This window comes from Monodon monoceros, unplaced genomic scaffold (genome assembly GCF_005190385.1).
Source record: "Monodon monoceros isolate NGI ecotype Baffin Bay Population unplaced genomic scaffold, NGI_Narwhal_1 Super_Scaffold_21, whole genome shotgun sequence".
NCBI classification, from domain to species: Eukaryota; Metazoa; Chordata; class Mammalia; order Artiodactyla; family Monodontidae; genus Monodon; species Monodon monoceros.
The window spans coordinates 163,917,618-163,941,207 of record NW_021703778.1 but is presented as its reverse complement, the minus strand read 5'-3'; the positions used below and the strand labels follow the sequence as shown (position 1 = coordinate 163,941,207).

At 53.8% G+C, this 23,590-nt stretch overlaps 1 protein-coding gene and 1 pseudogene across 2 annotated transcripts; both read right to left on the bottom strand.

Moving 5' to 3' along the window:
- Nucleotides 1-410: 410 nt before the first annotated feature.
- Nucleotides 411-23,390, bottom strand: OTUB2 (OTU deubiquitinase, ubiquitin aldehyde binding 2). Of its 2 annotated transcripts, XM_029239817.1 has the most exons (6): nucleotides 23,221-23,390; nucleotides 10,782-10,877; nucleotides 9,293-9,411; nucleotides 5,883-5,967; nucleotides 5,105-5,299; nucleotides 411-3,769 (listed from the first exon to the last, which is right to left on the bottom strand). In XM_029239817.1, the coding sequence occupies exons 1-6, from the start codon at nucleotides 23,221-23,223 to the stop codon at nucleotides 3,563-3,565; spliced, it is 705 nt and encodes a 234-aa protein (XP_029095650.1). In that variant the 5' UTR covers nucleotides 23,224-23,390; the 3' UTR covers nucleotides 411-3,562. The 2 variants fall into 2 exon arrangements, with proteins under 2 accessions (XP_029095650.1, XP_029095649.1); XM_029239816.1 differs by lacking the exon at nucleotides 23,221-23,390 and having other exon boundaries at nucleotides 10,782-11,176.
- On the bottom strand, nucleotides 12,549-15,111 carry LOC114905082 (annotated as a pseudogene).
- Nucleotides 23,391-23,590: the final 200 nt, after the last annotated feature.

The window sequence follows — 23,590 nt, the reverse complement described above, 5'->3', positions numbered from 1 at the left end:
CCTAGTCTGTGAAGCCCCTGAGTGACAGCTATCAGAGGATGGCAGGGGGGCTCTCCATTTTCCAAATGATACAGTGGAAGTATACGCAGGGTCAGGGTCCCTTAGCAGCACCTGAGCCATGAGAGGCCTGAGGACACTTGTCACAGGCCAAACAGAGCCACTAATGTCCTGTGACAGCCTGTCCTCACCCTCTAACAGAAAATTCCTTTTTGTGGGGTAACATGTTAAAGAGCTAGGTTTTAAAAGATAGGGCCAGCCTCCCTGACAGTTTTGCTCTCTGACCTGATGAGGTGAAGCTTTGGTGAGGCCTGTGGTTCCTTTGGCACCTCCAGCCCAGCCCAAGGACAGAATTTCCTGAGTGTATGGACCTTTCACTAAACAAGGACACTCCTACCCGTGCTAGTCCACTCACACGTACAAGCCCCATGGGATAGTAGTGTTGATTTTTGGTGCATGCCAGGTACCAACTATTAAGAAGCCAGGACGAACAGTTGTTATGGAAACCATTTTAATGCTAGGAAAATGTTTTTACCCATTGCCCGAGGAAGCTGTGGGCCTGGCCTACATCCCACGGGACAAGGGGCCCCTGGGGAACCATTTACTGAGCCACAGACCCTGCCCCTATTTCCGCTCAGCACGGGAATGCGTTTGGTCCTTAGACTTCTTCCCTGTTTGGGAAACCACAGTGCCACTGCCAAGGTGGCGTGTTTTCCCATCTTGCAGTGTTCTGCCGCAGCCCGCTGGGAAGGGTCCATGGGGGGAAGCATCCCACTTGTAGGGCGCTCACTAGGCGCCAGGTCTTGCGATTGTTTTCACATGTAATCTTGTTCCACTTGAACCGATAATTCTGTGATATGTTGTCTCCATTTCACTAATGTGGGAACTGGAACTTGGAGGTGAAGGGACTTGGCCAAGGTCATATAACTAGTTAGTGGCAAAGCTGAAGATCTGAACCCAGGCAGCCTGGCTCCAGAGCCACTCTGTGCTTAAAGTAGGAACCAAAAGCAAGGACAGTGTTTTTTGTTGCCAGATATTCGCACTGGTTTGTAAAGTTCCCTTTGGAAGGAAGGTAACACATGTGCAGTTGTAAAGACAAACTCTGAAAGCAACCTTCCTTCCAGCTTTTGGTCTGCAAAGAGAAGGCTTTGTGGGGTGGGTGAAGAATTACCCAGGGAGTGTGATTGCTGGCGTGACTGGTTGCGGTACATAAGCAGGGCAGTGTCCACGGGTGACCGGAATTTACATTTGTTACTTAAAGCTTCTCTGAATTCTGCCACTCCTTTCCTCCATAGTGCTTTCCCTTCAGAGGCAAGATCTGAGGGCAGATGTGAAGGGAAGAGAGCAGTGGTTTGGATTTGGCCAATGGTTTTATGAAAAATGGGAAAGCAGAGAGGAAGGTCATGAAAACAGCCTGCCTCTCTTGGGCATTCTGATTCTAAACTGATAGGATCTCTCCTGGGAATAGGGTCCCACATGAGCACTGGCAGGCTCTCCGGCCTGGAAACACAGCACAGACACACCTCAGGGGGAGTTTCTCCAGCCTGTCTGCCAAAGAGAAAGCTTTGCTTCTGTGGATGCTACACAAGCTACAAATGCCGTTAAGCGGCAGCCAGTGCTGATTATACTGTGCTCGAGAGCCCAGCTGGAGGCCCGGGACCCATCACAACTGCTCAGAGCAGCCAAGATTCAGCTCGGTGTCCTTCAGTTTGGAAACGGGGATCGTGATACTCACAAAACATGTAACATGTTACCCCACCCTTACAGTATACTTGTCACAGCACTCCTGTCCAGAGCAAGGTGGGATCACTGAACCAATTCAGAGATCAGGGTCAGCTTTACATTCCTGTGAAAAAGTGACAGTCACTCAGCTTGAGCCCTTGGGGGCCAAGTTCCAGCCAAGGGCAGTATGGGAACCTGGGTCCCTGCCTGGCATTAAAAGCACGCTGACATCAGTTTTCACAAAGGCGGAAGACTGACACCAGTCTGACATTTGTGTACGAGGGTTGGGAGCAGTCTGTCACCCAGTCCTCCTGGTGCCCGGTTTGCCTGTCGGCAGACAACACAGCCTGGCACTGCAGCGCCAACAGATTCTAACAGACCCCTGCAGAATGGAACCTGTGAGGCCTCCGATTAAGGAAGGCAGTTCCACACCCTTGCATTCTCCATTTCTTCCCAGAGAGGAAGAGAGCTTGCTGGCAGCGCCCCAGCCCAGCCAGGGCTCCTCGAGATCCTGAGGCAGCAAGGTGAGGAGGTTATTAAGGGGCATATGTCCAGGCGGATGAACAGGGAGACTGGCAAGCGCCAGGGCTCTTGGCTACCAGGCAGTTTCCCCAGAGGTGATCTCCCCACTGCCAGTCTCCGCGGCTTATCTCTGTTCTTTCCCACTGACCTCTAGCCAGCCCATAAGCCAAACAGAAGCGGGGGAAGGGGAAAGGAAGCCAAAGACAGCCTCAAAACACCTTGTCAGTTCTGCTCAGCTGGAGTCTACGGCTACATGTGCTGATCGATGTCTCCACCTGGCTGAGGATCCATATTCTACTTCCAGGATGTGTTGGGGACGATGAGACACCTTCTTGGTCCCAGACCTTAGGCTTTCTCAGTGTCTGTCCAGGTGGGGCTGGCGGCAGAACCCTGCAGGGCTGCCCGCCAGAAAGCAGGCAGTCCTGGCCCTGAGGGAGATAGAGGGGCCCAACAACTCGGGCTTCACGCTGATGGCTACAGGCCTCTTTCTAGACTTTGGCATAAAAGTATCTTTTCCCTCAAGTTAGGGGTAAGAAAACAGTCATGAATGCTTGGAAGTACACTGAAGCCCTCGCATTCAAATTGGCCTCAATTCACCGTGCGCCCAAGTCCAGTCCAACAGCTGACTGGACTTGATTTTTTATAGAACTGGTAAGTCACTCAAGACAGCTGATCTTGGGCTTTTCTTCTCCTATAGAGAGGCACTGCCCCTGGTGAAAATAAACCAGAGGACCCCATTTTTATACAACAATGGAATGTCAACACCGGCAGGAACCTCCTCCAGACGAAGAATTGGGCCCAGAGAGAGGAGGTGTCCTATGCAAGGTCTCAGAACTGGGGTAGAGCCAGGGCATATGGCTTCCTAGCCCAGAGTTAGAAAACATTTGATCCTCCATGAAGATAAATATTAAAAATATCGCCAAGTTACCACCAGTCCGTAGTGAGTAGACCTTATTCCCAGTGACTCTGCCCAAAAGGCTGCACATTTTCTAACTATAGTCTAAATCGCTTTAAAAAATTGAAAAGCTGTAATGTTCCATTCAGAATGCAGTCCCGTAGGGCTTCCCTGGTGGCGCAGTGGTTGAGAGTCCGCCTGCCGATGCAGGGGACACGGGTTCGTGCCCCGGTCCGGGAAGATCCCACATGCCGCGGAGCGGCTATGCCCGTGAGCCATGGCCGCTGAGCCTGCGCGTCCGGAGCCTGTGCTCCGCAGCGGGAGAGGCCACAGCAGTGAGAGGCCCGCGTACCGCAAGAAAAAAAAAAAAAAAGAAAAAGCGCAGTCCCGTTAGGTGACAGGCTCCACTGCATGGCCTAAAATTAATCAACGTTTATCGGCTGTATAAAGGATGTTGTAGTGGGAAGTTTTATAGAGCAGGTAAACGGAAGGGATGGCAGCCTCGGGGAACACGTGGTGGTTCAGGGCCGTGTCCATTTCGTCCACATACTCCACCTGCAGGGCAATGTTCAGTGCCTGGGACAGGGCCGTGATCTGGATGTGGTCACACTCCATGGCCATGGGCTCTACTTCCTGCAAAGGTCACAATGAGAAAACAACCCAGTTGAGGATGGAGGCCTGGCAGAGGACAAGTGAGAGGTCCAACCCTGGCTTTCGTGGTCCTAGGTCAAAACCTCTGCGCTGGGAAATAATCTCCACAACCACCTGTGAGGCAGATGTTGACATCTGCATTTTCCAGAGGAGGAAACGCAGGCTCACTGAGGAGGTAACATAGAAATTGCCACAGTTGCAAGGCTTGAATCTAGATCTTTTTGATTCTGGACCCCCTAGCTGTGAGAAGAGGACACTACTTTGAAGAATCTGGAAAGGGGAGCAGGAGTTTTTCAGCTTGGGCTTCCTAATGCACAGAGTCAAAGAATCTCAGCAGAAAGGGACTTTATCATAAAGGGATTTCAAGCTTATGTGCTTACAGAGGGCTAGGTGAGCGAGTGGGTGAGTCAATGGAGAGACAAGCTGCCTACTGAGTCCCAATAACTAGGGCAGCTGCCATTTAGCTCCTGCTGATCACTGCCGGGCAAGAAGAAGGCCTGGGAAGGACTTCCCTGGTGGCGCAGTGCTTAAGAATCCGCCTGCCAATGCAAGGGACACGGGTTTGATCCCTGGTCCGGAAAGATCCCACATGCCGCAGAGCAACTAAGCCCGTGCGCCACAACTACTGAGCCTGCGCTCTAGAGCCCGTGAGCCACAACTACTGAAGCCCACACGCCACAACTACTGAAGCCCGTGCACCTAGAGCCTGTGCTCCGCAGCAAGGGAAGCCACAGCAATGAGAAGCCTGCACATCGCAACAAAGAGTAGCCTCCGCTCACTGCAACTAGAGAAAGCCCACGCACAGCAACGAAGACCCAAAGCAGCCAAAAATAAATAATATAAATAAAAAATAAGTTTATAAAAAAAAAACAAAAAGGAATAAGGCCTGGGGAGCTGGATCTTCTGATTTTTCCAGAGAAATCCAGACATTCATACGAAAATTGCCCAATGTTTAAATGTTGGCACCTCTTTCAGGTAAATACCATACATCATAAACAAAACAGGTCTTGGGCAAATGTGACTCTGGAGTTGCTACTCTGTAATTTTGTGAACAGTCTAGTCCAAAGCCCGTATTTCTCAGATGAGAAATCTGAGGCCCAGAGAGGGAAAGTGACTTGCCCAAAGCCACACAGTTTGGGCAGAAGGAGGATGTGTTCCGGCTTGCTAACCTAGTGCTCTTTGAATTGCAATGTAGACATGACACCCAGGTTCCCTGGTTAGGGAATGCTGGTGCTAAGGTCTCCTAAGGAGAGAGGGATGAGAGCGGAGCCCAGGGCCAGAGGCCGAGTCCCCAAAGCCTGGGCCCCGAGGACCTACATGAGTGCAGAAGTCTTTGATGTCCATCTCCTCATCGATGAAATGTCGGAAGAAGTCTCCGCGGTTCCTGATGAAGGCTGACGTGAGCAGGCGCAGGAACTGCACGATTCGGTCCGAGGAGCTCTGGTCGTTGAACACCTTCAGCAGGCTGGACACGGAGCTGTCCTTCTCCACGAGCTCTACCACACTGTAAAACTGCAGCCCTTGGGCCCTCAGCCAGGGGACGGGCAGGCCCCGCCCCTCCCTCCACGGGCATTTCCATCTTCAAATCCTCAAGTTGAGGCGCCAAAATCAATCAATCAGAGATCCCACCAAAGCTCAGTAACAGGGTTAGAGATATTCTGTAGTGAGTCCCTTAGCCCGGAGTCACGTCTAAGGAGCAGCGGTTAGTCTCCCTCCTCACTGCCGTGGTTGCAATTCTTATTTACAGATTCAGAACTGACAGTCTTCCAACCCCACCGCCTTCACTAGTGGGGTCCGGGGAATGGGGTGGAGAGGGGAGGGGCTGAAGGAGGCTGGGGGAAGTTTCCAGCCTGAGAGCTAGTGCCCCAAAGGAGGCACCTCCTCCCAGAGAGATGGCAGGGCCCTGGGCTCCCTGTTCCCTCGATGTCCCCACAAGCAGGAAGCAACCCTCAGCCCTTCCCCAGCTGGGAGGAGCCAGAGGGGCGCAACCACAGAGCCCTGGGCGGTGAGGGGACTCCGGCCAGTGCCCGCTCCTGTCTGCTCTGCCAGCGAGGGAGGACCTGGCCCCTCAGCTGTCGTGCCCAGGTTAACTCACAGCATTAAAGAAGTTTTGGAACTTGTGCTCCTCGAAGCCAGCAGCCAGAAGGTCGTTTGGGGTCTGCAGTACACGCTCTTTGAACCTGGAGGGGAAAGACTGGTACTTACAAGGGACTGCAGGGGGCGCTGCTGTGACATCAGCTGTCATCCCACTCACCCACCACCCCCATACACGCCTGAGAGGGTACGTGTCACTTTTCTACTAGGACTTTTTTTCTAGTAGGACTTTTCTACTTTTCAAAGCACTTCCACGTGGACCACACACTGATTTGTTCTGTCCTCCCCTGTACAGTCACGGGAGGTGGGTAGTATACCCATTTCACAGATGAGGAAATTGAGGTAATCACCACCCACTCCCAGATACATTGATTCTACCTTTCGAAGGTCTGTTGACTCTGTCCCTCCTTCCTGTCCCCATGGTTCCTGGTGTGTCAACACCGTCTCTGGCCTGGGCCACACCCAACCTTCCCTCACTCCTGGTCCCCTCTCCACAGGGACCTTAGAGTGACCTGCCACAGCCTTCTCCCTCAGGACGCAGCTCCTCAGCACAGGTGTCCTGGAAGGGCCCCTGCCGAGCTCAGCAGCCTCATCTCTAGTCAAGTCTCACAGCTTCCCTCACACCCCACAGTCACTACCCATTTGCGTTTTCAAACCCTTAGCCTCCACTGTCCCCTTAGCCAGGGATGCTCTTCTCAGAGGTGTGCTAGCGCTGGTTTGTACCTGCTCACAAGAGCTAGTTGTTAAATTTACGCATTTTGCCATCCAGGTGTTAAACGGCCATTATTTAAGAATCAAGTTATGTAAACTTAAATAACTTTAAAACACAAATTATAATCTGTGCTCTTGAGGTAATCTTTGTCTATTGTGCGTGGATGGTGGCAATATGATTTGGACTATAGCATGTGTTACGTATCTCTTCCCAACTCCCTGTTCAGTGACCCCATGATGGTAGCTTGGAAAAAAAAAAATCATGACAAGAGTATTTATACTACAGAAATCGACTCACACCACAAATCAGGCCTCCCCGCCAAACAGCCACTAAAGTTCTGCCAGCACTGACCATCCCTCGAGACCTGGTCCAGGGACCCCTGCTTTGTTAGTGCTCCCACTGCAGGCCCCCCACTGCCACGGCCCCATCTGGGACCTGTCCTGGTCCCCTTGGGGATGGCGAGGAGCTGCCCCAGGACACAGAGTTCAGCAGCAGAGATGAGATACAGTCCAAGTGATTGGTCCACAGAAGGGGGTGCATCCCCCGCAAGAAGGACCAAGTGGAGAGGCTCTGGGGGACCAGCTGGCACGGGCGTAACCGCAGCCTGTCCCCTGGGAGGGGAGACCAGACTCTAGGGTTTTCACGAGGGACTAAAGGCACAATGAGAAAGGCCTGGGAGGCTTAGGTGACTTGTGGGACAGGGGAGGTGAGGGGAGGGTGGTGTGTGTGAAGTGGAACCATCTAACCTGGAAGGTGAGGCGCTTCTGCCGAAAGGCAAACCACCAAAGGCTGGGCCGGCCGGCGTATCTGAGCCCGGTTTGGCCAGGGCAGGTGTAGGAAGGAGTGCTGTGCTGGGAGCCGCAGCCCTGCTGCTAAGTCGCTCTCCGGCTTTGGGCCATAGGCTCCCCTTTCGCATGGCATGGGTGATGGTAACAGGCCTCCGCGAGGGGTGCTGGGAGGGCCCCTCTGGCCACTGTTCTGTGAGGGTGTGAACGTGCACAGCTCTGTTCCCAGCTTTCCTACCTCCACACCCTTCCCCTCCCTGGCCACACACTCCCGAGCCCCCGCCGCATCCCCCCACTCATTCCTCACCAACCACTGCTGGCCCCGCCGTGCCAGCCCTGGGGACACAGAGACGGCGACACACAGACCCAGTCAAGCGAGGGACGAACACCCAGGGCAGGACTCCCGCCCCGACGAGGTGAGGGAGGAGAAGGACGGCGTCAGGACTTGGAGCACAGGCCCTCTCAGCCACACACCAGCTTTAGTGGGACCTTGGGCAAGTCACTTAACCTTTCCGAAGCTCGGTTTACTCATCTGTAAAATGGGGTAACACCCTCCTGGTACTTCCCACTGGACCCCGCTTGGATGGCTCACGGGGATTTCGGACTTAGCAACATGGAGCTCCTGCTTTTTTAACTCTCAGGCCAAACCCCAGGCACCCATCCTCGACTCCTCTCTCTGCTCACACACCCCACTCCAGCCACGAGTGAATCCTGTTGGCGCCACCCCTGCAGGGCTCTGCGATCGACCTCCACCTGCTCAGGCCACCGTCACCACCCCTCCTCTGGGCTCTCCCGGATCACGTCCCCTGCTGCTCCCTGGCTGCACGCCGCTGCATTTATCCTGCACGTAGCAGGCCGCACATCAGGCCCCTTGCTCTCTTGAACCCTCTGTGGCTCCATCTCATTCAGGCCGACATTCAAGTCCTTAAAAAGGCCCGTGAGGCCCTACCCCACCTGCCCCCCCTACCTCTCCAACCCCTACTTAAAACTGCAGCCTCTACCCCTGGACAACCTGGCCTCCTTTCCTGCCTGATTTTTCTTCCCACAACGCTTATCACCGTCTGACACATCAAGTACGCTTCGTATCCACTGTCCCTCTTTTCCTGTTAGGATGCCAGCTCCACAGGCAGGGTGTTTTGTCTCTCTCATTTGCTGCTGCATCCCCAGGGCCCACAACACAGTCTGCACGTGGCACCCAGTTGGGCGATGGCTGCAGGAGCAAGGGGGCCCCGGACGGAAGGCAGGGTAGAAACCTGCCTCGGCGAAGGAGTTCTGGTGCCGGGGTCCACGGTTCAACCACAGGGGCTCTGTGACCTGTGGCCACTCTGCACTCTTCCCCAGGGTATGTGGGGAAGGGTGTCTGACAAGGAAGCCCGGGGTCTTCATCCAATCCTGTAAGGGCTGTGAGACCTCCAAGGGTAAGAAGCAGCTCTCAGCTCCTTGCTCCCCAGCATGGTCCGAGGCCCAGCGGCAGGGGCGGCTTCTCTGGGAGCTTGTGAGAAATGCGGAATCCCCCGCCCTAGACTTACTGGACTGGGATCTGCATCTGAATAAGACCCCAGGGGGTTTGCACAAATGCTGAAGTATGAGAAGCCTCGAGCTAAGCCAAAACCCGAGGGTCTAAGGGAGGATCTCTACGGGCAGCAGCTGCGGGACAGAGGGACCCTGGACAGCATCAACTCTGGATCCAGGCTGACCAGGTGGACCCCTGGGTTACTCAAGGTCAGCGAGATCATCCAGAACAATGGGGCAACGCTTCTTTGTGTTCTCCTTGCAGTGAGCCTTCAAGAACGCACCCAACGCGACTTGCCTAAGCGCACTGAGACCGGAGGGGCTGAGAGTGCCCGCTAGGTCCCTGTCCCTCCCCAGCTGGCCCCCTGGCAGCCCACCCAGCATCCCCTGTGCCCCACTCACTTGAGTATCTCCCTGGTCTTCCCCAGCAGAGATTCCAGGTAGGAGTAGCCCAAGGCCCGGTAGAAGCAGTTCCCATCCCCCTTGGTCTTGCGGATCGCAGTGAACCTTTTGCTGAGTTCCTGCGGGGGGCAGAGGAAATGTGGGTGTCTGCACCAACAGCACCCCCGTCGTGTCCCGTCAGCGCCGGGGCCCCTGCCTCCCCCACGTAACACCTGCTCCCTCCTCTCAGGCTGGCTGCCCTTCAGGGTGCCCCAGCTCTCATCCCACAAAACTAAAACTACTCGGAGTGTGTCCTGTGTCAGACACTGAGCACGAACGGGGTGGGGGTCCCACGGCCCTGCCCTCGGGAGCCTACAGTCCGAGGTGAGATGGACAGTCAGATGACCGTGACAGGAGGACAGGGGAAGCACCGGGGTGCCACGGAGCAGTGGCATCTACATCAGACTTCAGCAGTCCAGGAAGACTTCCTGGAGGAATGGCACTGAGAGGAGGTGCAGCGGCGTGCACGGTGGGGCAGTGAGGGTGGGCATGCCTGTGAGGTGGGCCAGGAGGCTGCAGAGTCGGTAGGAAGGGCCTCCCCAGCCTTCTCCAAGCAGTCTGGCCAGTCCTTCAAAGGGTTTCTTGGGAGGTGTGGCCTCCCCATGCCACCCGCTCCGGCTCTGCTCCTGGCTGTCAGCTTCCCTCTGAAACGGCCTGGAGTCCCCATGGCTGCCTCCCGGGCCTGCCTACCATCAGGGTTCTGACAGCAGAGCTGGTTTTCAAGGGGTCCCACCAGAGTGGAGCTGACAGGGCCCACCAGAGGCAGGCCGTAGGGAAGGATGCGCTCCTTGAAAACTCCATCTCAGCTCCCGAGGGGGTTCCAGGGGACACGAGAGTCAGTGTGCTGCCCAGCCTTTGCTCCTGCCCCGGCGGGAAGCCGAGAGGTGGCGAGGGGGCACCAGGGGAGCACCCAGGCTCCTTCTTGTTCTGTGACTGTCCCTGCATCCTTCCAGCAGCCCTACCCCCACTTTTTCATAGCCCGGCTGGAGTGGGCTTTCCCTCCTGAGAGATGCCCTTGCAGGGCGGTTACAAAGACGACTTTAATGAGGTCAGCCTGCCTGGTCTAAATGCCAGCTCCTCCACGCACTAGCAGTAGGGCCGTGCGCTTGCCATTTAATTTCTGTGCCTCGTTTCCCTCAGCTGTAAAACGCGGGTAATAGAAGTTCTGACCTTGCAATGTTGTACTGAGGTCTCAGGGAGAAAGGAAACACTTAGGAGACTGCCTAGCTTTTTAAAAACAAAAGTGCTATTTTTTTTTTTCTCTTTGCAGCAAAAGGATTTCTCATTAAGGCAAATGCCCAACATCACAATATTCTGGGAGCCCTTTAATTTGCCCAGGAACCTGGTCCAAATGCGAAGCCTTTTTTACCTTCAAAGTGGCACCTCTTTCTCTGCTCCCAACTCCAGCCCATTTCATCTAGGCTCCCCTTCTTCTGACCCTCTGCCTTACCTGGATCTTCCTCTGGTAAATCCTGTTTTCAGGATGATCCCGAAGAATTGATAGAGTGTCACATTTTTCTGATATTAGGTTGAAAGATGCTTCACTCTGAAAGACAGAAAAAGGAGTGAAACTGTAACAATTTTCAAAAGCAGCTGTTGGGCTTTCACCAACAGAAAGCCTCTGAACTGCTGGCTGCAGGACACAGTGAATGTTACCTCCCCCCGACAGAAGCACCTGCGGGTGTGTGACTAGTATCCCAGACGCCATGGTCCCCGGCGGGCAGGGAGCCAGGGTCAGGCCCACCATACAGGGGTATCAACTTGTAACTTCCGAACTGATTCGTTTTATAGAACATAATACCTCAGTGCACAAAAATAAATTCAAAACGGTTTAAAGATTTAAATGTAAGGCCTGAAACCATTAAACTTCTCTAGAAGAAAACATAGGCAGTAGGCTGTTTGACATTGGTCTTAGTAACATTTTTTGGATATGTCTCCTCAGGCAAGGAAAACAAAAGCAGAAACAAACAAATGAGACTACATCAAACTAAAAAGCTTTTGCACAGCAAGGGAAACTTTCAACAAAAGGAAAAGGCCATCTACTGAATGGGAGAAGATATTTGCAAATAATATATCTGAACAAGGGGTTAATATCCAAAATATATAAAGAAGATATACAACTCAACATCAAAAACACAAACAACCCAATTAAAAAACGGGCAGAGGATCTGAATAGACATTTTTCCAAAGGAGACATACAGATGACCAACAGGCCCATGAAAAGATTTTCAGCATCACTAATCATCAGGGAAGTGCTAATCAAAACCACAGTGAGGGGCTTCCCTGGTGGCGCAGTGGTTGAGAGTCCGCCTGCCGATGCAGGGGACACGGGTTCGTGCCCCGGTCCGGGAAGATCCCACGTGCCGCGGAGCGGCTGGGCCCGTGAGCCATGGCCGCTGAGCCTGCGCGTCCGGAGCCTGTGCTCCGCAACGGGAGAGGCCACAACAGTGAGAGGCCCGCGTACTGCAAAAAAAAAAAAAAAAAACCACAGTGAGGTATCACCTCACATCTGTCAGAAAGGCTATTATCAAAAAGACAACAAATAACAAGTATTGGTGAGGGAAAGTGAACACTTGTGCACCATTGGTGGGAATGTAAATTGGTGTAGCCATTATGGAAAACAGTATGGAGATTCCTCAGAAAAATTAAAAATAGAACTACCATATGACCCAGCAATTCCACTTCTGGGTATTTATCCAAAGAAAACAAAAGCACTAATTAGAAAAGATATATGCACCCCTATGTTCCCTGCAGCATTATTTACAATAAACCAAGATATGGAAGCAACCCAAGTGCCCATCAACAGATCAATGGATAAAGAAGATGTGGTATATATATGCAAAAGAAGATGTGGTATATATATGCAGTGGAAAATTATTCGGCCATAGAAAAAGAATGAAATACTGCCGTTTGCAGCAACATGGATGGACCTAGAGATTATCATACTAAGTGAAGTGAAAACAGAGAAAGACAAATATTACATGATATCACTTATATGTGGAATCTAAAAAAACAAACGAACAAATATAGCAGAACAGAAACAGGGTCATAGATGCACAACGCGCGATACGTATTTGTCCCCAAATGCACACACATTCACAGGAAAATGACTGTTTACCTTCTACTGGCAAATCTTACCCCATTTATCTTTAGTATAAAAATATGTCCATCCACTACAATAAGATAAAAAACGTGTAGGACTTCTTGATAAATTCCCTCACACTGATGTTCCTGGAAACCGCTGTTGTCTTTGCTCCAAAACTTGCTAATATAATAGTTGTTGCTGTTTCTGTAAAAACTGCACCACTTCTGGACTTCTTAGTAATGACCGTCTTTTCTGATTTAACACTTGTTCTAAAAGAGTAGGTCTTGCAGGTCGATCCCCAAAAGATCCTGTCCTCTGTTTAACAGTGGAGAGCGTATCACCTGCACTTTCCTCAAGTTTGACGTTTCCTGCGCCGCCAGGCTGGGCGGCCCCACCGCAGTTCAGGGCCTGGTGGCTTTTCTGCTTCTTGTACTTATCCTCTTACATCTGGTTGCGGTGCTTCTCGCACATCCACGGCTTGTGCTGCTTGGCCACCTGGCTCGGGGTCTAGCTGCAGCCCTCGTAGGTGCAGGTCTTGCTCACGCTGCCCCCGCCGCTGCCCCGTCTCCGGGCTCCACCGCTGCCGCCCTCTCCCCCAGAGTGGGTCCCCTCGTCCTCCAGATCCTCCAGACTAGCCATGCTCTCGCCTCCCCCCGGGGGGGTCTGAAGTGTCCAGCAGGTCTGCCTCGTCTTCTCCCGCCTCCCCCTCGCCATCCCCCCCGCCACTTGGCACAGGTACCGATCGGGCAGCCCGGGCGCTGCCCACCCAGGGCCGGAGCCTGCCGCAGGGCGCCCTCGGCCACAGCCTCGTTCTGCCCTCCACGGGGGCGCGTCACAAGCAGGGTGAACTGCGAGGCCGCGGCCGGGCCGGGGGAAGGGGCGGGGGCCCCGGGGCGGAGCGCGGCCCTCGGCGACAGCCTGCACCTCCGCGCTACTGAGACCTGGCGGGGGTCCACGACCCCGACCCTTCAGCACCTGCCGGGCCCAGCTGCACTTAGCAAACCAACGGCCGGGAACCCACTAGAGGAAAAGTCCCCGGCCATCGTTTTTGACAGCTGTCACCGGGCGGCCTCTCAGCCTCCTCACTGACTAGACAGTGGCCTCCACCCAATACCGCAGTGCTTGAAAAGGAGCCTTCGGTGTTACAAACCCCTTCCCATCTGGAGAAATGGGTTGGATTTTGATGATGAGATTCTCCAGAGCTCACCACCGGAAGCAGAGAGCTGGCCCACAGAATCGTACAATGAGGCGTAAGGGACTTCTAGGCTTACGTGGTCTCCACCCTGGACAGACTCTAAACTTCTGTCTGACAATGAGCTTCTTTGGCTCTGATTCCTGTACTCGGCATCCAGGCTCTGTGACTGGGAATCGGCATTTCTGGGGGGCCTGGAAGCTCCCAGCCCTCAAAGGCTCCAAAGTCACGCGGGCCTCCCTTGCCAGCGGGCAGCTGTCAAGCCATCTGAGACCTTCCATTCACTTGATTCCCCAGGGGCCCTCACAGGGCCCGAAGCAGAGCAGGGGATGAGATGTTTGTTAAAGGAATGAATAAAAGCCATCTCCCCGGTGAAGCCTCCCTGGTTGCCCCACCTCATCTGAATCAGGCTTGGGCCCTCCCTTGAACTCATGCTTTGTTCCTTTTTCTCCCTTTCTGGTGGCCCCAAACATGCCCTCCCGAGATGTGGGACGCCCGGGCATCTTCCCAGACGAAAGCCAAACAGTAAAAAGATGAATGTTGTCCCTAAAAACAGCAGGAAAAGTATTTCTAAAAGAAGGAAGAGAGCGTGCAAATGCTTGTGGGTGGGCGAAGGGATTCTAGGTGTTGTTTCCGGAAGCTTCTATTCTGTACCCAACCTTTGTTGCAAAATTAAGTCAGTCTCAGGCTCCTTCCTCACTTCTGCTCTGACACCACAATGGCAGGCTGGCAGAGCCATCAGGAGGAATCAAATAACCATCCTGGGGCAGATGCTATGGGCTGCTTTCCCATCAGCCATTACCCATTTCTTCCCTACAAACAGGATTCCTGTTTTACTCTGGGCAACGTGATGGAAAATGCCTAGGCTAAGTCATGACAACCCTAACCTCCTCCTTACTGATTTTCCTAGCCTCCCTTGCAGCTGTGGGCAGCCAAGTGACCGGGGCTGGCCAACTGGACTCACAAAAAATCTGCTGGGGGCTTTGGGGAAGGCTTTTAGTTTGGTATGTAAAGAACAGAGACAGCACGTCCGCCTCCTCCTTCTTCCTGACTTAATACTGATGCAACGTCTGCATTCCAGTAGCCATCCTGTGACCATGAGGTTGAAAGCCAACGCATGGAGGATGGTTTGATGATCTGCTGCTACCCTAAGCCCAAGATGTATGAAATAATAACGGATGCCATTACTGTACACCAGCTGTGTGGCCAAGCTCTGGGACCGAGGCTTACATATTCCCGTTATTTCATTTAATCCCGACTGACAATTACTAAACCCACTCTACTGACAAGGTTGGGTCCCTTGTGCCAGGAAGAGGTTTGCTGCAGTTCTGCCTGACTCTGAAGCCCATGGAAATTCTACCAAGCCAAACTGCTAAGCAGACAGAGCTCAGAGTCCAGGAGCTCTAGAGGGACCAAGGCTGCTAGGCCTCAAAGGAACACTGTGTGCAGGGCAGTCTGGGGCCTTCTCACCTTCAGGCTGGGCCCCTGCAGCTCCCCCTCCATCCATTACAGGCAGAGTGCTCAGCCCCAGACCTCAGTGCCTACAGCAGGGTCCCCCAGTCTGAGGGCTGCTCATCACAGGTGGAGTGAGAGATCATTTATAGGTGATGTCTGGACATGGGGGTTAGAAGACATTGGCGACATTGAGAGCGAAAATTAATCTCTTTTCAACTTTCTTCAAACCTTCTAATTGCACCAAGGAGAAAGCAGGCTTCCAGTGTACCTTTAACTCCTTTCCAATTTGCTAGCCTCTTTTGAAGGGTGAGAAGGCCTCTGACTTGGAGCATAAAATGTTCCATTTTCATTTGCAATTTTTTTAACTTAAAACAAAACTTGTTAACTTTTTAAAAATTTTTTGGCCATGCCTCGCAGCATGCAGGATCTTCCCCGACCAGGGATCGAACCCACACCCCCTGCAGTAGAAAGCAGAGTCTTAACCACTGCACCGCCAGGGAAGTCCAAAACATTAACTTACTAACTTCATTGGCATAGTTATAAAAAGTGAACATGTTTGGACCTATTCTAAATCATGGAAGACTTACATTATTGGCATAATAAATACCAATGGCTGGTGTACAGTTAATTTTGCACTCATACGGTGTGCTCATAAAGCGAATAGCCACGGGATCCCATGAGTTTCAGAATTTAAAAATCCACCTCTGCTGACCCGAGGGTAAGGCAGGATGACAAACAGGTACTATTCAGAAACAGCACGTGTCCCCACTCGACAATGCCCATCTCACGCACTCACCCACCCGCCGTCTCCTTTCATTCCAAAGTCCCATTATTTACCTATCACCAACAAAAAGTCTTGTTTTTACCCACAGCAGACTTAAAATTACGGCTTGGGTCTTTTTAAACAATGGATGATTAAAAAGCAGCGCAGCTGTATTGAACGCTGCTCACGCTTGGAGCGGCCCCCAAAAGAGACGACAAATGGTGTGGGAGGATGCATAAAATCAGTTCTATTTGATGGGCAGTTTCTGAGAAGGTATCGCTGGGAGAGTGGAAAGGAGTATAAGGAATTAATCTTACATATGTAGAGATAAGTATTTAAGATGTTAGAAAGCCCACCATCACCAGTCAAAATGAGAATGTTAAAGGTGGGTCAGGAAGGGGAAACGGGCCTCACTCAGGGAAGCCTCCCTAGCTTTTCCACTTGCCATAGTCATATCGACTGGGCATTCGAGACAAATTTACTTAGGCTATTTAAAAGTCAACTTAAAAGAAAAATATTAAACAGCAGTTTGGGGGCAGGGGGTGGGGGGCTCTGGGTCGCTGAGAGCCAAGCTCATCACACGCAGGGTTCAAGAGACCCACTGTGAGTACCGGCCTCTGCAAGGCATTCTGTCACCTTTTCCCCCTTCATCCCTGATCGCTGTTCCCATCCTGCCATCCCCCCACCCTCTATAGGTATTCCCTATGGTACGTCTTTCAATACGTATCCGCCTTTTTAAAATTGTGCTAAAACATACATAACACAAAATATACCATCATAACCATTTTTAAGCGTGCAGTTCCGTGGCATGAAGTACATTCACATCGTTGTGCAACCACTACCGTCCTTTCCAGAACTTTTTCATCATCCCCAGCTGAAACTCTACCCATGAAACCCTAACTCCCCATTCCCTACCCCTCATCTCCACAGGGCCCGGCCCCTGGCAACCACCACTCTGCTTTCTGTCTCCATGAATGCGCCTATCCTAGGGACCTCATGTAAGTCGAATGTATGTCTTTTTTAAAATACAGAGTTGTTTTATGTATGCACGTGTTTTAAATATGCATACAAATTATTCTATAGATATCGTGGCTTTTTTTTCCTTCACTCAATACTATTTAAGATCCACCCCTCCTGACAAATGGCTCCCAGGTTGGTTGCCCTGCCCTGTGATGGAGCTGTGAGTTAGCTCCAGCGCCCCCTCGTGGTCCCAGGTGTGTTTACTGGGGCCACTGGGAGGGGTGAGTGGAGTGAGCTTCTGCTCTGGCGCCTTTAAGTCCCTGCCTGGCAGCCCAGGGTGACCCAAGTCAGCCCGGGTGGTCCCCGCCCCCCTCCCCGTCGGCACGACCCTGGTCACACCCCTGCAAGAGCAGCCTCGGTATACTGGCCCACAAATCAGGTGCAATACTCTGGGTTTGACCTTGGCTGACTCTAATTGGTGGTTTGTTTTTTTAAATCATGGCCCCAAATTTCCAGGATGTTATGGAAAAAGGACAAGCCTCGCCTGACAACGTCCTGTCAGACCTAATCAGGTTACCTAATCCTAAAGGATTTTAGCCTTAAACTGCTGGTTTGCAAATAGATGCTAATTAACTAAGTCAGGCAGAGAGCACCTCTGCTTGGAAACAGCTTTGAGCTATTGAGTCGAGGAAGATATTTCAAAGTGAGAGAAGAATGTTTCTCGGATCATCAGAGCCAGCACGTAACCACCTACAATAGTGCTGCTGACCCCGCACTCGATCCCCATCTCTCATCCATATTCCCCGCCCCCCCCCCCCCCCCCGGCCATCCATATACCCCAATCCATGGATTCTGCCCCACTGGTGTGGCAGCTGAAGCCCTGAAAGCTTCCGGTAAGGAAGTGACCAAGCAGAGCCAGAGTGAGGTCCCATTGCCAGGGCAATGCAGGAGCTCCCACCCCACAAGCTGCTGCGCCCCCTGCCCACGGGAACCCCGCGTACACAGCACTGTGCGAGCATCTCCAGGGACCCCCAGCAGACGGTGGGGTGGCAGGGAGCTGCAGGGTGGGGAGGGCCACGCTGCAAGGACTGGGCCCTGGCCGCTTAGTCCTGCAGGCCGTAAAGGTCTGACCCATGACATGACCTGTGACCCAAACCAAACCCCTGCCCCTCCCGTGAGTTCTCCGTGGGCCCCTCTTGGAACAGATACAGTTCACTTCAGAGTCTGAATCCAGCTTCTCTGAGCTCTCACGAGAGGCGAAACAACAGGAGAATGAAGCTCCACAAGGACAGGGTCCTTTGTCACTTTTATCACAGTACTCCAAGTGCCTGGAACAGCAGCGGGCCCCCGGAAGGCACTAAGTAACCACTTGTTGAATGACTTAAGTTACCTTTGCCGGGAGGTCACCGTATGCCAGGCGCTGGGGGTGATCTCACTTAGGCCTCGCAGTAGCTCTGTTTTACAAATGGAAACTGAAGCCCAGAAAGGTCAAGCTCTTTGCCCGAGGTCACACAGTGAGGCAATCCAGGGAGAAACTTCGATGCTGGTCACCCAGCACATCAAAGGTATTCAACAGACCTGGGTGCCTTTCTGCCCCAACTCTCCACAAAGAGAACCCACCTGGCCCTCGTGGGCCCTATCATCACTTCCTGATGGCTCCTTAGCAGCCCGGCCTTGGGCTCATGCCTCTGCCTACAAACCCCCCATAACGTACCCTTGGGTGCCTCTGTGTGCACCCCCAGCCAAGGCTCTGAGGTGCTGGTGGGCCTCTCCTGGGCCCACGCTGGGCCCCGGCGGGCAAGGCCAGCCGTTAGCCTGCCGGACCTCCCTCTGAGGCTGCTCTGCTGGTGTGCTGACCCCGGGCCATGAGTCAGCCTGGTGAACCAGGCCCAGCCCCGAGAAGCCACAACGCACCACGTGGCCTGACCTCAAGCTACCAACTGCTCCATGGCAGAGGCCAGAGCCTGCAGCCTCACCACCAGAGGGCCAGGGCCTAGAACTCAGCCAACCACCTCCCCTCAGAAGGTCCCTGTCACTTCTAGAGGTGCCCCGTGGCTCCAAACCTGGCCTTGCCTGCTTGGGGCTGGGGTCTCCACAGGGGGTTGTTTGCAGGGGCTGGAAGGAAATGGCCTTTTAAATGTCTCCTTCAGGGTATGATGTATAATATACCGACATACGGGATAATTAAACATTTTTATTGATGAGTGATCAAAAACATTTGGAGCCCAAGATTCAGGGGAGACCTAGTGTCCTGAATTGCTTCCTATTGCTGCTGTACAAACAGCAACTAGTACAAACTCAGTGATTTAAAACAAGGTTTATTATCTTACATTTCACGGGGAGAAGCCACTCCCTTACCTTTTTCGGTTTCTAGAAGCTGCCTGCATTTCTTCACGATCCCTTCCTCCCACTGTCACGTCTCCTCACTCCCAGACTCCTGCCTCTTCCTTATAAGGACCCTTGTGATTACATCATTGGGCCCACCTGGGTACCCCAGGGTACTCTGCCCATTTCAGGACCCTTAATTCATCACAACTGCAAAGCCCCTGTTGCCACGTGAGGTACCCTAGTCACAGGTTCTGGGGATTAGGATGTGGGTGTCTTCGGGGCACTGTAACTCAGGCTACCACCCACATTCCCCCATCTCTGCAGTTCAGTTCAGGAAACAGAGAAGACTCTGCATCTGGACCCCTACCCGCCTTGGGTCACAGTTATTGGCTGGCCTTGCAGAGACCCCGAATTCAGATGCTGGCCCTCTCTCATTTGACCCTGGACTCATAGCATCCTCCTAATGGACCCTCAGATCTCCCGCCCTGACTTCTCCCTAGAGCTCCGGCCTCAAACACCACCAGCCACCGGGATGTCTGACCAAGATCCCAGAATTACTGTGCCCCTAACTGCTTTCTCTCTCCACCCCTGCATCCCCTCCAGGTGTCACCAGATCCTCAAAAGCCCCTCCGTCCAGACAGAGCTCATGCCAAAGACCGGGGAGGCCTCTTCTACTCCTCCCCCTTCTTCCGTCAGCTCAGCTCCTGTGTCCGGCCAGAGCTGCCACCATCTGCCCCCAGGGAGGCTGCACCACGTGTCTGCCCAACTGACCTCCTGGCTCCCACTCCCAGCCCCCAGCCCCACCATCCTCCACAGTAGCCAGCACAGGCTCCTACCATGGGAAGCAGATGAAGACATGCCCTTTCCCAGTTCCCTCCAGTGGCTTCCTTCACATGGGAGAAGATTCAACCTCTGGATGACAACCACCCAGGTCCTACCCCATCCGGCCTTGCTCCCCTCACTCTCGTGAGCTCCAGTCACAGTGACCCTCCTTGTGTTCCCCCAAGACACCTCAGGGCCTTTGCACATGCTGTGCCTCTGCATGGAATGACTCTCTGCCTCTTTACATGACTCAGATGATGCAACCTCCTTCCTTGACCACCCTGTGAAAGTTGCCCCTTCCCCACCCCTACTGCCTTGACTTGTTTTATGTCTTTAGAGCTCTCTGACATGTAGGTTCACTCGTTTACTTGCATGCTGTCTGTCACCCTCCACGAGAACGTCAACTCCATGAGGTCAGGGACTTTGCCTGCCTGTCATGACTAGATTCCCCAGTGCCTGCCACACAATAATGCCCCCAAAATGCATAAAGAGCAGATGAGTGAACAGATGTATGTGCTGGTCTCCGACTCCAGCCTGGCCACTTCCAACCCTCTGTCCACTCCATTGCCAGAAGGCATCCAAAGCAACCATCTCTTATTTGTCAAAAATATGTTATGGTCCTCGCCCCTCCCCAGCCACACCTGCAGAATAAAGTCCAAACCCCACAGTGCAGCATGCGAAGCCCTTCATGGCACATTCTGACCCCACCTGCTTTTCTAAACTCATCTCTCCTCCCTCCCCCAAGCTCCCTGCATCCATACAGACCGCTCACCTTTCCCAGCATATCCCACTCTTAACCATGTTTACAGGCCTGTAAGCACACTGTCCCACCCTGACCAGAATATACTCTTCCCCAAATCCTTCCTGAAAACTCCTATACATCCTTCAATACCCCATTCAAAAGACTCCTTTGTGAAGCCTTCCTCAACACTCCCCACTCCCTCAGAGTGCATGGCTCCTGCTGTGCTCCCCAAGCCCATGGTCAGGCCTCTTAGGTCATGACCGGTAGCTCAAGAATTGCTTGTGCCCAGCTCTGCCTTGTCCAACAGGCAGTGAGCTCCTAAGAGTGGGCAAGCCCCTTGTCTTTCTCATCAGTGCCCAGCATGGGGCTGGACTAGGGTACCTACTGGGGCTTGTTTGACAAACCAAAGAACAAAGCACAGAAGGGCCCTGTGGTTTTGCTATTCACATCCGACCCTCATTCTTCACTGAATGTTAAATGCCCTTTGAGTGAGCATGAGACCCCTCACTAGCTACAACCTCTGCCAGTGGCAGCCCCAGGCTTTGTCCTCACCCTGGCCCCTGCATTCCCAAGGGGTTCTGTGTCTTCTACCTGGGACCCTTCATCAAGCTTAGCCCAGTGACTTTGAAACGAACACAGAAAGAAAACACCGTATTCTCCAAAGACATTCTCCTCTGCCCACCACAAACACACTCACCACCATCTACACCACACAGACTCAGAAAACCACCAAAGGGCCCAGCACGGTACCTGCCATACAGTAGGTGCTCAATAAGTGCTGGGTGAACAGAAGAGAACACACCCTGCACTGCCTCTGCCGCCCCCACCCTCCCAGGATTCCCCGGCAGACGTCCTATTTTGTGAGTTAACAACTTCATCCCTCTCCAAGGCAGCCACGCCACCCCTCACAGGCTGAGGGCTGATGCTCTGACTCCATCTGCCCTCTGACTTCCAGTCTTGTGAGTCCAGGGCAGACGTGAGGATGGAGTCAGAGGCCTTACTGTGCAGCACGAAGGCCAGAAGTTCAGGTCCCAGCCCTCACCACCCCTGCCATGCTCTCAGCTACCCAGTGGTGGCTGGAAGCCCCGTCAGCCTCGGCTCCAGGGTGGCTAAACCCATTATTACCTCAGCTCTGGCCACTCCCTGGCGGGCGATGCAGAAACACCTGGGTCCCCTTCCAGGAGCAGCAGAGCCAGGTAAACCCTTAGGTCCTGGGTAGAAGCAGGAAGCTGGTGCTTCCAGATGCCCCAGAAGCCCTCAGCCACACCCAGCAGCAGGCTGGTTTGTCTAGGACAGGCCAGCGCAGATGACCTGGCTGCCCACACCACAGTCAGAATGTGTCAGACCGTGACCAGTTTCTGACCTGTGCCCCAAGCCAGCGGCAGCCTGCAGTGGTGACCCATTCCTCTGCCCAGACATGGGAGGGAGGAGGCCGAGCACGAAAAGCCAGGCACCTGTGCATGCGCATTTCCAGGACCCTGTTTTCACAGGGAAAGCCGTGCCCAATTATCTGAGCCAACTGATCCACTCGCATCACCTCACGTGGTGCTCACAGCAGCCCAGTATACAGACGTGAAAAATAGTGCCGGGGATGGGAAGCGACCAACCAAAGCCTCTTGGCCTTCCAAGGGATGGAGGTGAGATTTGAACTCAGGGCTGTGTGACCACAAGCCAGGCCACCAGTCCTTATACTCTACAAGCTCCCTGGAGCAGGGGGGCTCAGAGTTGAAGAGTTTTAGGCACTCATCACACCCAGTCCTCTGCAGAGTTCCTGTCCCCCGCCTCCCCTTGCCCCCAAGATGGACTGATGTAGTAATACAAAGAGCACCGGACTGGGAGTCCAGAGGCTTGGGTTCAGGTCCAAGTCTACCACGATCAGTCCCGGCCCCCTCCCTGTCTGGGCCTCAGTGGCCCCAGCTGACCAAGACCCGGTTGGCCTGGCTCAGAGGGTCTCTAGGGCCCTTTCTGCCTTCTGAATCAGGGGTTGCTCTAGTCTTTGCTTTGCCGGGACCCCTAATTCACGTGTCTCACAACCTGAGACAGCCTCTCCACGTGGGTTCTAACTCCAAAGACCTTCTGTTGACGTGTAGGTCAGAGAGGATGTCCGGACACCCTTGCACTCCCCAGGTCCACTCTTGGGGCTTGGGAGTGGGAGGTCTCTCATGGCTGAGCCCTCGGATGGGTGGGGTCGTGAGCTGCCGACTGGAGGTCTACTTAACAAAAGGGAAGCGACCCTTAGCTCTGGAGCCTCCGGGTGCCCACCGTCGAGCGGCACTCGGGGACAGCCGGGACGAACGCGCCGGGGCGGGAGGCCTGGGAGCCGGGCTGGGTCTCCGTCGCTGGCCGTCCACGGGGGCCTTCCAAGGAAGGACTGGGCCCCCGGTATTCCTGGGGTGTCCGAACGCGTCAGGTCTGACGGCGGCGGCCGAGCCTCGCGCCCGACCCCCAGTCCCGCGAGTGCACATGCACCCAGGCGGCGACCCCGCCTACCGAGCCCCCCTTCCCACTCCTCCTTCCCCGCTTCCCTGTTACGACCACTGACCATAGTGACCGGAGCCGTCGGGCCAGGTCCCGCCCCAGAGAGGAGGGATCGGTGCGGGAGGGCGCCCCGGGAACCACTGGCTGGCTCCGCCGTTGCGTCGGGCGGCGGGGGCCCCGAAAGCGTGGGGGCGAGCGGAGAGTACACCCGACCGCTCCGCAAACCAGAGGTTAGACCACCACTGTGTCCCAGCAAGACACACGCCCCTCGATTGACGTCTGAGGCGGACAATCAGAAGCCGGGCCACAGGACGTCACAGAAAGCGGGTGGGAATTCACGCGCCTCCAGCCTATCCTTTGGGGCACACTTGACAGGGTACCGCCTCCTTTTAAAGACACAGAAACCTTTTAACTGGCAAAGGAGTTAGCCCAAC

Bases quoted from the DNA above. Each gene is read 5' to 3' on its own strand.
- OTUB2 (XM_029239816.1), bottom strand. From the start codon at position 11,078: ATGGTGGGCCTGACCCTGGCTCCCTGCCCGCCGGGGACCATGGCGTCT. The intron at 9,412-10,781 runs GTAAGGCAGAGG...TGCCCCCCGCAG, and splicing joins TTTACCAGAGGAAGATCCAG to GAACTCAGCAAAAGGTTCAC. The intron at 5,300-5,882 runs GTGAGTTAACCT...CAAGGGCTGCAG, and splicing joins TCCAAAACTTCTTTAATGCT to TTTTACAGTGTGGTAGAGCT.